At 53.4% G+C, this 13,647-nt stretch overlaps 1 protein-coding gene across 1 annotated transcript in view; it reads left to right on the top strand.

Moving 5' to 3' along the window:
- Positions 1–13,647, top strand: part of NCOR2 (nuclear receptor corepressor 2) — a 211,076-nt gene that overhangs the window by 122,234 nt on the left and 75,195 nt on the right. The window contains exons 12-14 of the mRNA XM_023516824.1: positions 2,028–2,206; positions 5,689–5,743; positions 8,281–8,379. Of these exons, the coding sequence (XP_023372592.1) occupies positions 2,028–2,206; positions 5,689–5,743; positions 8,281–8,379 (333 nt within the window). The remainder of the gene's footprint in view (positions 1–2,027; positions 2,207–5,688; positions 5,744–8,280; positions 8,380–13,647) is intronic.

The following is a 13,647-nucleotide window of genomic DNA, read 5'->3' as shown; positions in this document are numbered from 1 at the left end:
TACTCCTTGGTCATGATTGGCACATTTCAAGTGCTCATTAACCATGTGTGTTAGTGGCTCCCACACTGGACAGTACAGATAGTAGGCACCTCTATCCCTGCAGAATATTATGGTGGGCAAGAGAGCTTGCTACCCATACACTGATTATTAAACTGGAAAGCCCCCGGAGCTGCAGGGTGGGGGCAGCTGTTTTAAATTATAGTTTCCTACCAGGGATTCTGATTCAGCTGCTCTGAGGCAGAGCCCTGGAATCTGCATTTTTACCAAGCTCCCTATGTGATTCAAAGACTTTTGCACCACTGGAAAAAACTTTTTTTTTTGGAGACAGAGTCTCAGTTTGTCACCTTCAGTGCCATGTTGTCAAGGCTCACAGCAACCTCAAACTCTTGGGCTCAAGTGATTCTCTTGCCTTAGCCCAGTACTGTGGCTTATGCCTGTAATCCTAGCACTCTGAGAGGCCAAGGCGAATGGATTGCTTGAGCTCAGGAGTGTGAGACCAGCATGAGTCAGAGTGAGACCACGTCTCTAAAAAGAGCCGGGTATTGTGGCAGGTGCCAGTAGTCCCAGCTACTTGGGAGGCTGAGGCAAGAGGATTACTTGAGCCCCAAGAGTTTAAGGTTGCTGTGAGCTATAACGCCATAGCACTCTACCAAGGGTGACAAAGTGAGACTCTGTCTCAAAAAAAATTTTTTTTTCTTTTCATTCTGAAACTTCTCATGAGGATATCCTTATTTCCAACAACCTCCAGTGGACAGAAAGCAGAAATCAGGAAGTCACTGCCCACATGCCAGGCAGTGCTGTGGCTGGGTCTGTGTCAGCTCCTAGCCCTGCCATTGCTGTGGATGTCCCACAATGGGCAGGTGGCCCTCTTCTGAGCATTTCTGGACTGACAGACAAGGGTATGCGGCATCTGGGCTGTCATGGAATTTAGGACAGAAACTTCCTCAGCCTTTTAGAGTTGTCCTGAGATTCTTGGGGTGTAGGGGGGAAGATGCTGGGCAGAGGGGAGACACCACCAATCCTCTGGGCAGGAGAACATATGCCCAGCCTGGGAGAGACAGAAAGCCCAGAAATGGGTGGGGCAGGGGTCCCTCTAGGGAGGATTCTTGCCTTGGTCATGCCCTGGGTCCTGTCATCACTGTGTCTCTGGGGCAGCCAAGGAAGGTCAGAGGTTGTAAATTGGGGATTGCTCCAAGTTTAGGGTGACTCGGACCTCTGGGAGGTGGGTGCTATTCTCCCACCCTGAGGTCAGAGCTATTGCCCACCCCAACCCCCCCGCTGTGACTCCTGGACATGGACTAAAGAGGCTGGGGGTGAGCACCCTGGCAGCTAGATCACTTGAACTAGTTGACCTTGGCCTTGCCTCCGGAGATGGGTAATTAATCGCTAGTAATTGGCAGGCTGTAGAGATTTGGGGAAATGAGCCCAGCTGAAGTGGCGGCTCAGAGCCTCTTAATAGTCATCCTGATGCATTAGGAGCCAGTGCCTGACTCCTGCCACGTGGGGTGGGCGGGCTGCATCCCAGGTGGGCGTGTGGAAGGAGCTGGATTCGGGGACTGGGGGTGGGGAGGGCGGGTAAGGAGCCTGACCCTCTCCAAGTCCCTGGCTGCCACCCCTCCTCTCCTCAGCCTGGTGCCCTCTGAGCCTGGATAGTGGGGGCACCCCCTCCCCAACCAGCTGGGCCCAGCTGGGTTGAACATCTTCCCTGCAGTGTTTTATGGCGCTTGCATTTCCAGGGGGAAGATTCATGGCTCCCCTCCCGCTGCAGATAAGGCACGGCTGCTGCTCTTTGCATTTAATTTACAGCCCTGCCCACCATAAACCTGTCGGGGCTGCTTTTAAATTCTCTCTCCCCCATTCCCCAGCTCATTCTCTTTGGTTTCATGTTTTCCACTCTGGCTCAGAAGCTGAGGATGTTCATCCACTCCATACCTCCCCTGGGTCCCCAGTGCTGGCCTGAGGATCTCACCCCCTCGTGCGCCTGCACGCTTTGACCCTGGCCCTCTGCCCCCTTCATATCCCCTCAGAACCTGGAGAAGCAGATGCGCCAGCTGGCCGTGATCCCGCCGATGCTGTACGACGCTGACCAGCAGCGGATCAAGTTTATAAACATGAACGGGCTCATGGATGACCCCATGAAGGTGTACAAAGACCGCCAGGTCATGAACATGTGGAGTGAACAGGAGAAAGAGACCTTCCGGGAGAAGTGAGTCCTGGGGTCTCCCAGAGCCTGTCCCACTGGGGCCTGTGTCAAACTCCTGCCCCTGCCTTGCACACGTGACCCTCGCTGGTGGCTTAAAGCAATGGGGCTTTATTCTCTCCTGGTTCTGGAGGCCAAAAGTCCAAACAAAGGTGTCAGCAGGCTGGTTCTTTCTGGGGGCCATGAGGGAGCCTGTTCCTTGCCTGTCATCCCCTGCCTGCTTCTGGGACTACCAGCAATCCTTGGCATCCGTGACTTTCAGGCACATTGCTCTGGCTTCTGCCTCTGTCTTCACATGGCTGTGTCTCTGTGTGTCTCCTCTTATAAGGACATCAGTCATTGGATTTAGGGTTCAGCCTAATCCAGTATGACCTCATCTTAACTAATTATATCTGCAAAGACCCTGTTTCCAAATAAGGTCACTTTTGAGGTCCTGGGTGGACATGAATTTTCTGGGGACACACTTCCACCCAGCACCAAGGTGTAAAAACAGCCTTGTGTGTGTCGGAAGGACAAGGCAGGAAAATCTCAGAGGCTGGGCCCCAGCCTTGGGCAGGGTTCCGTGGCTGGCAGTGGCTTTTTTTTTTTCCTCTAACATTGAAAATGGCTATTTGTTGAGCAGGTTCTTGATCTCGGGCAGGGTGCCAGCATCTCCTGGGCTTTATGCAGTTGTTCCTTTTATCCCTTATATCAGCTCAGCCAGGCCATGCCCAGTACACTTGAGATAAAATGGAGATCCAGAGAGGTTAAGACATTTAACAAAGGCCACACAGCTTACACCCAGTGAAGGCAGGATTCAAACTCCTCCAGCTGAAAGGGAAAGGCTGTGGGGTGGTGGGGTGGTGAGAGGGCTGTGGAAGGCAGAGATAGAAGTTGAGTACTTGAGAGGTGACATCTTGGTTGGGGGGGGCTCTTAAATGACAGCATGTGAGGAAGACAAGTTTGGAGCTGCCAGGTGGAGAAAGACCCTGTCCCCCCAGCAGACTTGATAGTTGTGTCCTAGAGGAACATGCCCCATTGTGAAGACCCAAGTTGGGATGTACAGGCGGAGGAGACACCCCCCTGCTTCCTGGTCTGGGGTCCCCAGAAGATATGGTGAGTCCCAAAGTCTGGCCCTGCTGACTAACGCCTTGGGGACACTATGCTGTAATTATTGCTTCCTAAAGGCTGGGCTCCCCCTGCCGCAGGACATAGGGCACCTTCTCAGGACCACGGAGACAGAGGTCTCAGGGGTGGGTCAGGAGGGCACATTGGGAACAGACTTTCTGATGTCCCTGCCTCCCCCAACCACCTCCTGCAGAGAAGGTCTTGTCTATAAAAGAGCTTCCTCAAAAGAGATGACATTGCTGCTCCTGCCCCAGCAGGGGGACCAAAGTCCAGGGCCTGGGGCTGCCCTTGCCCTTCCTACATGGGAGGTGCTAGGCAGGCCTGAGGGGGAGGGGAGGACTCTGGGTCCCGGGCAAGGCTGAGAGAATTAGCCAATGCAGATATTAGGACTAGCAAATGACGTGGGGAGGGTCTTGGGTGGAAAACAACATTTTTTAGAATAGCTTTTGATGATGGAAATCTTAAAACACACATGAAATTAGAGGGATGGTATAATGAGCCCTTGCGTGCCCAAAGCACATGATAAGGCAGTCTTCAGTGGGAAACGGCATGTCAGGGACAGTTCCCAATGTGCTTGGGTTTCACCACTCAGGGACGGGAAGTCCCAGTACTTCACGGCTCCTGCCTAGGCTCCTGCCTAGGTGCTGTTCTACAGTCACGTCAAGTTCTGCATGGAGCGTATTTTACAATTTTCAACCAGGATGTAGTGATAGGATAGTCATGGATGTCGAGAATTTCTGTTGTGTTAAATTCCCCCTGGTATGTTTGATATTTTATTTTATTTGTGTTTTCTTATATTTTAAAATAAGACACTCCAGGGTCTGTTCTGTGGCTTCAGCCTTTCTGGAGGCTTCATGTTGCTCACAGCCCTAACAATTTCACACTCTCTTAGTTCAGTGGCTGACAAGTGGGAGAGCCAGGCTGGGCTGGTGTCCCTTGGCCTTTAGGGTTGGCTCAGTTCCGATCCCATGTGCGACACAGCCTGGCAGCCCATGTCCTTTGAGTGTAGTCTTGGTGTACAGTCTCATTTACAGGGGAATTGATAGCATTCAGGGCCTTTGAAAATTATGTGCCAATTTATTGCACAGAGTGCCACCACTTGCTGTATGACCGGCCTCTTTCCAAGCCTCAGTTTCCATGTCTGTAAAATGGGTATGGCATCCATGCCTTCCTTGTTCCACTGTCATGAGGTGCCCAGTGCACAGGAAATTTTTAATAAACATTGGCAGGGGATACAGGTGAGGGTCACCGGGTGGGGAAGAAACAGGTGACCTAGGAGATGCCCAAGTTTGATTGGCTGGTATAACCCTGTGGGAAGGATGTGGGGGGCAGGAAATGTCACTGGGCCATGGAGATGAAGAAGGGAAGGACTCTCCTTATCTGTGAGAGAAGGGATGTAGGGTGGCTCCAGCCTTGCTGGAGTGGGACTCTGGGCAGGGAAGCCCTCCACTCTGCAACATGCTGCTTCCTTGGGGAAGAGGAGAGGCCATTCCGGATTCTCCAGTGTCTGGCTGGGAAGCAGGGGCGGGCCCGCTGGCCTCCTGCCCCGCCATCTGGTGGGCCAGGCAGAAGGAGTACACTGTCCCAGTCTCCGGCAGTGGAAGCCCAAGGTCCCTGCCTTGCCAGCAGCCACCTCTCTCCTGGAGGAGGGCTGTGGGGACATCAGAGCTGGGGCCAGGGACTCCACCCAGCACCCCTGGGCCCAAGCAGGCCGTGACCCACATCCCCACCCCCACGCTCGGCTGCTCTTTTAGCCCTGACATTTCAGCCTGGCCCAGCGGTTTCCCAGTAATTCTCCCAGCTACGCAGGAAGCCAGTTGGTCCAGTGCCAACTCCCCACCACCCCCCTTCTGCTTAAGTTCATTCTTGCCGCCTCCTTGGCTGGCTTGCCTCCTCCCCTCCTCCTGTGGGCACTCAGAGCCTCTGCTCCCACTTCTCCTGGGGGGCCCAGCAGCCTGGCAAGCCGTGACCTCTTTGGTGGGGGCCTTGCCATGTTCCCAGGCAGGGCCCGTGTGGGCCGGGTGAGGCCCGTCTTCCCAGACCCAGCTGGAGAGAGAAACAAAAGCAGATTTTAAAAGGGGGGGACCCCACCAACGAGCTGCATGTCCTCATTTTTCCTGGAAGCCGCCTCCAGCAGGACAAACAAATATATTTTCAAAGGCGCTAAAGCCAGTGACTCACTCCAAGGAACGCCCTCTCTTACCCCTGGGTCCCCACCCGCCCTCTGCAGCCCTTCCCACACCCCCCTGGGCTTAATTGCTCTGAGTGGGGCGGTGCCCGCCAGGCCGGGCCAGCGGGGATGGCAGGCACTGGGGAGCTCAGCAACTGCCCAGGGAAGCCCCCCTCAGCCGGCTCTCACACCTGCCCTTCCCTCCCGGCAGGTTCATGCAGCATCCCAAGAACTTCGGCCTAATCGCCTCGTTCCTAGAGAGGAAGGTGAGTCTCTTCGCTTTGACCCAGCAGCCTTCCTGCCCAGAGCCCCTTTGGTATCCGCTTCCGTGGGCTGTTTCCCGGCCCAGGCTGAGGACCTTCCCGCCTGGTGGGAGGCCTCTGCTTGGCCCTGTGCTCTGGCTGCCATCCTCTCCTCCTTGCTCCTCCCTCTCCAATTTTCCCTCCTCCCCTCACTTCTCCTTCCTCCTCTTCTACATTTCCCTCCTCCCCTCCACTTCTCCCTCCTCCCCTCCTTCCCTCCTCCTCTCCTTTCTTCCTTCCCTCCTTTCTTCCTTCCTTCCTTCTGCAGAAGCCGGGTAGGCCCAACCCCGCCTCCCTGGGCCCTGGGGGAGGAGAATCAGGTTGCCCAAGCTCTGGGAAACCCCCGGAGAGCCCTGGCTTCCCCCAGCTCTGTGTGCCCAGCCAGCTCCCCAGAGGTAGGCATCGAGCATCCTTGCAAATTGAGAGTGGGTTCTGAAAGCATCGCCATGCCTGATATCCCAGTCAAGGCTTTGCAGGCAGAGTGGTACACTTCAAAGGGACTGGATGATCCCTCTGATGGTCCCAGTTCACTTTTAGACATCCCTCATGCCATGCCAGACAGTGGCCTACAAATCCCCACCCCCTTGGGACAAACCTTCATGTAGAACTAAACACCTTAACCCACCTTGCCTACAGACCTGAGCAAGCCCAGCGTGGCTCCAGTTGGTACCTAGACACAAAGTGCCCCTGGAGGAAAGTAAACTCTTTGTGGACCCACAAGGCTGGCTGCTCAGTGCCTGGAGAGGCCATTAGCGGTGGAGAAATTGACACTGTGGGCTGCATGAAGCTGTGTGTGGCAGTGGACCCTTGAGCACACCAGTGTTGTGGGGTGGAGTGAGCAGGGCTCCCTAAGGCCTCTACCTCACACAAGGCCATATTCCCCTGAATTGGATTTCTCAGAGGAGGGGCCATCTGCCCACCCCCAGCATTGTGAACACCCTATTACAAGAGGCTTCCCAGCTGTGGGGAGGAAGGGCCAGGCAGGATCCAGGTGGTTCTTCTAAAGGGTGACTGTTGTCCCGGTGTCTACCCGAATGTGCTGATACCCGTAGAAGGAGAGAGATGGGGCTGTGTGGGGAAAAATCTCTCCATGCCTGAAAAACCAGTGTGGAGAAACAAGTCCTATAAATAGCCTGTCCCCTGGGTTAGTGACGACAGCTCCCCAGGGGTGTGGACAGCCTGGCAGACTCCGGGTTGGGGCTCCCCGAGATGGAGGCGGGTGTCTCAGCACTGGCAGTTGAGTAGCCCTGGGAATGACAGGCTCAAGAGTCTTCACTCCAGAAAATAAACTTTATGGGGCGCTTCGGCTGAGAACAACCCCAGGGCAAGACTTCAGTAGAGCTTCCAGAAGGGTCTAGAGCAGGAGCTGCCAACTAAGAGGCCAACAGGGACAGACCACTCTCGACAATGAGTGAGGCCGATGTCTGATGGGTACCAGGTGACCAACCAGCCTATGCCTGTCTTAGGGGCAGTTACCACTCAGGGCCAGTCCATTTTTGCTCTACATGGGAAGGTGCTCTCCTGTATTGTACAAGGAGAAGTTGGGCTTCCATATCAACTGATATGCAGACATTAGCATCTGATTATAAAATGTCCTCAGCTGCTTTGTGGGACATGCTGGTGGGCCAGCATTAGACTAGGAGCCTCTGTTCGTGGCACATTCCAGGAGGCAGCTGGCTGGTGGCTTTTCACTTGGAGTTGGGGGTTTGAGGTCCAGGCTGTCTACATGTAGTAGACCTTATGGACTATCCCTTAGAGGCAGGTTCCTGCTTGACACTGGCTCAAGAATCACAGAAACAGTTTATGTTGTATTAGAAATGGCTGCCAGCATTAATGAGCCAACACCTGGCGCTGAGCCCTGTGCCCATAGGTGGGGGCATTGCGATGTTGCTTTCTGAGGATGCCGTCTGGCTGGGGTTCAGAGAACGCTGATTGCTTACCCAGCATGATGCAACACCAACTTCAGACCCAAATCCATGCAGAAAAGACCAAGGCAGAGAAAAGAAATAAGCCGTGGAAGAGTCTTCTGGGGATGTGATAGTCCTGATGTGTGATGCTCGAAAGAGGTTGTTTAGGACAGCTCCTCAGGAAGAGGAGGCTGAAATGAGAGAAAGGAGAACTCGGATCCATACTTGGAGAAGCCTTTGCATTAGCCCTTGTTTTCTATAAGGGTTGGGGATGACACATAATAATGTCATCATTGTTAACGATGGCAGGAGTGGTAGTGGTAATAACAGGTAGTACTTCCATAGTTTTTATTCTATGCCAGGCATTGTCCCAAGTACCTGCACATTAACTTTTCTGATCTTTAGGCCAACTCTGTGATGTATATCCTATTGCCATTCCCATTTTGCAGATGAAAAAACTGAGACACAGAGAGGTTAGGTAACCTGTCCAAGGTGGAAGAGATAGGATTTGAACCGAGGCCTTCTGGCTCCTAGTTTCTGCTTTGAATGCCCACACTGCACACTCCTCAGTGTCCTCCTCTCTCTGCCCCACAGACGGTGGCTGAGTGCGTGCTCTATTACTACCTGACCAAGAAGAATGAGAACTATAAGAGCCTAGTGAGGCGGAGCTATCGGCGGCGTGGCAAAAGCCAGGTGAGAGGCAGGGGTGGGTTGGTTGTCCTCAGGGACCCTGCTCACTGCACACTCAGTGGCTACTTGCTTGGTGGCTGGCATCCAGCGTGATGAGTGGTAACCATCTCCATGAGTTGATTTTGCTCAGTTCTGGCCCATCAGCATGAACTCCCATCAGTGGTGGCAGACCTAGGGAGGACCTCTCTGGGGGTGTTCACCCTCCCCAACTACTGTTGCCAGCCACCCACAGCAGCAGAGAAGAGAGCTGGGGAGAGATGGCCACATACATTCTCAGATTGGAAAATTCCAGGACGTCTGGCTGGGTGCCCCATGATCTCCATGCTTAAAAGAGCCACCTTCCCAAAGAAAGGGCTTCCAAGGACAACTTGGGGTGGTCCACACACTTAGTGTGTTTTAAATTTTAATGGTTTTTTGTGTTTATTTTAATATACACTTGAAAGAAAAAATAGCCAGTACTTCAGTCTGCTTAGGATGAAACTTAGAATTATTTACATGAAAGTGGGGGCAGAATGGGACTCTTGGGCCAAGTCCAACTGCCCACCATTTTTTGTGAATAAAGTTTTATTGAACCACAGCCATGCCCATTCATTTACATGTTACCATGGAAGCTTTTGTACTACCACGGCGGCAGCAGATTTGAACAGTCCCGACTGCAAATGTATGGCCTGCAAAGCCTAAATTATTTATTATCTGACTGAGGTAGAGGGAAAAAGAGTTGGTTTGAAAAAATATTCCAGCCCAATGCAGTGGCTCATGCCCCAAATTCTAGCACTTTGAGAAGTCAACGTGAAAGTAATGTTTGAGGTCGGGAGTTTTAAGACTGTAGTGTGAGCTATGAGATTGGGCCACTGCTTTCCAGCCTAGGTGACAAACTGAGACCCTTTCTTTTTAAAAAGAAAGAAAGAAGGAAGGGAAGGAAGGCAAGAAGGAAAGAAAGGAAGAAAGCCAGGCAAGGTGACTCCTGTAACACCTGTAATCCTAGCACTCTGGCACTCTGGGAGGCCGAGGCAGGTGGAGCCCTTGAACTTAGGAGTTTGAGACCAGCCTGAGGAAGAGTAAGACCCCATCTCTACCAAAAATAGAAAAATCAGCTGGTATCATCACAAGCACCTGTAGTCCCAGCTACTTGGGAAGCTGAGGCAAGAGGATCTCTTGAGCCCAAGAAATTGAGGTTGCTCTGAACTATGATGAGGCCATGGCACTCTACTCAGGGTGACAGAGTGAGACTCTAAAAAAGAAAGAATATTCAGTAAATCATGGTAGAGATGACAGGCACACAATTGAAAGGCGGATCTTGAGTCCTTGGTGTTTGGGAGATGGAGGTCAGCAGGAGAATTTGCTTTGCTCCTGGGCTGTTGAATACCAGCTCAGCAGGTGGTGGGAGTGCTCCATGGAGGAGGCCGAATGAGGCACTGCTGGTAGCTGCTGAAGGAAGGCATTTTCTTCCCTGGGGCCTCAGTGGCTGGGTGGAGCTGAGGGTATTGTGACAAAGCTGTAGGAGGCTATACTTGCCCAGTAGGAAGGGGTTTGGAAGGGAGGTTCTTCAAGGCTTCACAGAGCAAAAAGCCCCAAAGATGAGACTGAGGAGTGGCCTTCAGGTGGGCCAGGATGGATCCCAGGCAAAGGGCCTTCACCAGGCATAGACACCATGTAATGGCTTCAGGAGCAGCAAGGAGTCTTTGGAAGAGGGTCCCAGAACCTTCCAGGGTCTTGGATTAATGAAAAATTAGAGAAAATCATGGCACACTTTCTTTTGCTTGCTTTTGGTACAGAAAATAGAAGTGAAAACAACGAATGACAGCTTGCCCTTGACTTCTGTGTTCATGGGAGGCATTAGGGAGTGGCGAGGGCTGTGGCTCACTAGAGAGCTTGTGTCCTGTCTTAGCTCCAGCTGAATCTTGGCCAAGTGGTCCTGAATTGCCAGATCTAATTCTTAAAAATGAGCTGAAAATCTAGTTTTATGTGAAATTGCCTGATTTTAAAATCTTGGGTCGCAGTTAAAAAAGGAAAAAGAGAAAACCACCAAACAACTCATTTGCTGTTGAAATCTGTCTCCGGCCACTAGCAAGAGACTTCTGGTTTGGACTGTGGCAAACGGGGGAAAGAATCATGTGAGTTAGACAGAGGCCAAGTCAATCCAGGGCACTGGGGAAACCATAGAATGTTTTAGAGCAAAAGGGAACCCACCCCTCTTTTCATCTGAGAGGTCCCGCATTATTTGTGGCATCTACAATGCCTGGGAGTAGGTGAGGCTGCTCTGGTGCAGGAGCTCGCTGAGGCCTCTGTCAAGTGACAGACTTGGAATTCAAACCCAGCCCTCCCAGCCTCTGGAGCTGAAGGGAGGTCCCATTCATTGCTGGTGAAGCCAGTGTCCTAGAAGCCAGCCCCTGGTGGTGGTGGGATAGGGTGGATGGTGGAAGGGGACCCCTGGCAAGCCAGGCTTGGTCTGTGCCACAGAGATACTCCCTGAAAAGAGGTGGTAGGTGGGAAGACACAGGTTCTGTGTAACAGGGTGGGATGTGCTGACCAAGCCTGTGTCTGGGACTGGCCTCTGCCCTACAGGAACCCTACACACCAGCATTTCTTAACCCTGTGAATAAGACTGAACAGTCAGCTCTGTGAGCCTCTTTCACCTGGCCCAGGTGCCCCTGGGCACTGTCCAGTAGGGCAAGGAACCTGGGAAGCTGAGCAAGGCAGATCTAGACAGCCCACCCCACTGCTTCTCACCCCATGGGGCCTAGGATCCAGAGTGCTGCTCTTGAGGCCTCCCAGCTCTGGTCAGAAACATCTTTTCCTTTTAGGGCCCAGCTGAGATCTGGGGTCAGGGAAGAGGGAGCTGGGGCCAAAGGAAAAAACTCCCCCATACCCCACACTACCTCTCTCTGCATTATCTCTGCAGCCAGGAACTGGGCTGCTTGCTCCAGCTCAGCTTAGTCCCTCACCTGCTCACACACCTGTCCAGGACCAAACTACCTCCTGGAGGTCCCCTTTCTGGGCCCTGCCGCAGTGGCTACTCACCACATCCCACACAGCCTCCCACTGTGTGCCTGCCTCATGCATACCTCACCTCTCCTTCAATGCCCCAACACTACTTTCCGGATTTCCTCATCCAAACTATACTTGTGAGGAAGAAGGTGACCTGGGTTCAAATCCCGACTCCACACCTTCTCTCCATTTTTGCTGAGATTCTCCTTGTACTCCTCACCCTGTGTGTCTCCCAGCTCCTGGGGCCTGGCAGCTGGGCAGTTCTTTGCTGTTCCTACCTGTGTCCTCAGGGTGGTTCTGGGAGTTGTTCCTCTTCTGTCTGTCCTGGTCTCTTTCCTCTCTCTCCTCTCTGTATCTTTTTTTTTTTTTTTTTGTGGAGACAGAATCTTACTTTATCACCCTCGGTAGAGTGCCATGGCATTACACAGCTCACAGCAACCTCCAACTCCTGGGCTTAGGCGATTCTCTTGCCTCAGCCTCCTGAGGCAAAGGATTACAGGCGCCCACCACAACACCCAGCTATTTCTTTTGTTATTGTTGTTGCAGTTTGGCTGGGGCTGGGCTTGACCCACCCTCAGTGTAAGGGGCTGGCGCCCTACCCACTGACCACAGGCGCTGCCCTCCCCTCTGTATCTTGTGCTCTCTCTCAATACCCCTGTCCCCACATACATCCCCCCTCTTCTGGGTGGCCAGCAGCCACAGAGGCTGCTGTGGGTGGCCGCAGAGAGGCTGTGGTGTCTGTGGTCCTGGCGGGGTTCCCATGGCTCCGGGCCACATCTTCGCTGAAGACAACCACGAGTGGCCACTCACTTGTCACCAGGACAGATGCCATTCACAAGGGCACCCAACCCTGCAGCCCACCCCAGAGGTGCCTTTCAGGTGCGCAGAGTGTGTGTGTTCATCTGGGGGCATTTGTTGATTGCATTCTGCAGGCCGCGGCTATCAGACCCTGGCTTTAGAGGCAAAGCAGACTGTAACCATCCCGAAAAGCAGAATGGAGGGACTGGCCGATTACAGGCTGAGGCAGCATCAGGCAAGGGGTATGACTGCCCCACTCCCAGCTCAACAGCTCCATGTGCCACCTTGGTGATGGTGTACTTCTTGAGTTGGTGGCTCATAGCCAGGTTCACAGATAGGGTGCACACCCCCCAGCCATTTCTGCCACATAGGAGTGACATGGGGAGGGGAGGCTAGACCATAGGGCTGACGTGGGAGATGGCTCTCCAGGGTGTCTGGGCTTTCTGCCTTCTTTGATACCATTGACCTCTCTAGGCTGGCTATAGCCAGTGTCCTTGGGCTGTGCCTCTTGGGGTTCACCCAGAGGTCTGCATTGTCGCGGGATGTGTCCCAGGCCCAGTCCTCAAATGTGAACGCAGGTCTGGATCACTGGGAGGATTGTGGAAACTCAGTCTCTAGGCCACTCCCCTCACCTCCAGGAGCCTGGAGCCCGGGACTCTGCATTTCTGACAGCTCCCAGTCCTGGTCAGGGATGGACCGTGCTCTGAGAGTCTCGGTCAAGCCCTGAGTGGGGATAGGTGGCAGAGCTGAAAGTCAGGCTCAAGGTGGTCTACCTGACAACCTGGACTGCCATGGGGTACTGGCATCTAAATAGCGCTGGGATGACAGACCATAGGGGAAGGGCTGCCTTGTGGCAGGGTGGCTCTGAGCTGAGTTGCTCCCTGCAGGGCTGACGGCTGAGGGCAGCTGCAAGTAGCCATTGCTGAGGCCGGGGCAGCCAGTCCCTTGTAGATGGGTGGCCTGGCCAGTCCAGTCCAGCACAGGTAGCCTGTGCATTTGCATATTTGGAGAACTATATGTGATAGATGTCACAGCCTGCTCAACTGCTTAACCATAGCCAATAGAGCGACACACCACCATGTTATTCTGGGGACACCTGCCCTGTCTGAAGCAGGTATCCCTTGGGCCTCAGGGACCAGCCCTTCCTGCCGTCATTTGGATTAGAAGTGCTGGCCATTGGACATTTCTGGGCTCAGACCTCAGACCTGTGCTACCTGCAGTGGCTTTTTCTCTGGCCCACCTTGGTATCCATTGCAACGCTGCCCTGCCGTGTGGCCAGCTGGAGGCCAGTGATGTGCTTAGGTCATTTGGTGTAGCGAGATCACCTTCTTGTTTACTCGAGATGCTGTCCGCCTTCTGGAAGCTTCTCTGTATTCTGACAGAGGAAGATGCAGTTCCAGACATAGACTTTTAGAATGCAGCCCCCTTATATGCCATGTACCTGAGCTCTGGCAAGTGAGGGCTGAGTCTCCATCTCCTGGAGCC

The sequence above is a fragment of the Otolemur garnettii genome, unplaced genomic scaffold (assembly GCF_000181295.1).
Source record: "Otolemur garnettii isolate 467f Iridium unplaced genomic scaffold, OtoGar3 scaffold00099, whole genome shotgun sequence".
NCBI classification, from domain to species: domain Eukaryota; kingdom Metazoa; phylum Chordata; class Mammalia; order Primates; family Galagidae; genus Otolemur; species Otolemur garnettii.
The sequence above is the reverse complement of the archived record's forward strand: the minus strand, read 5'-3'. Positions and strand labels throughout refer to the sequence as shown.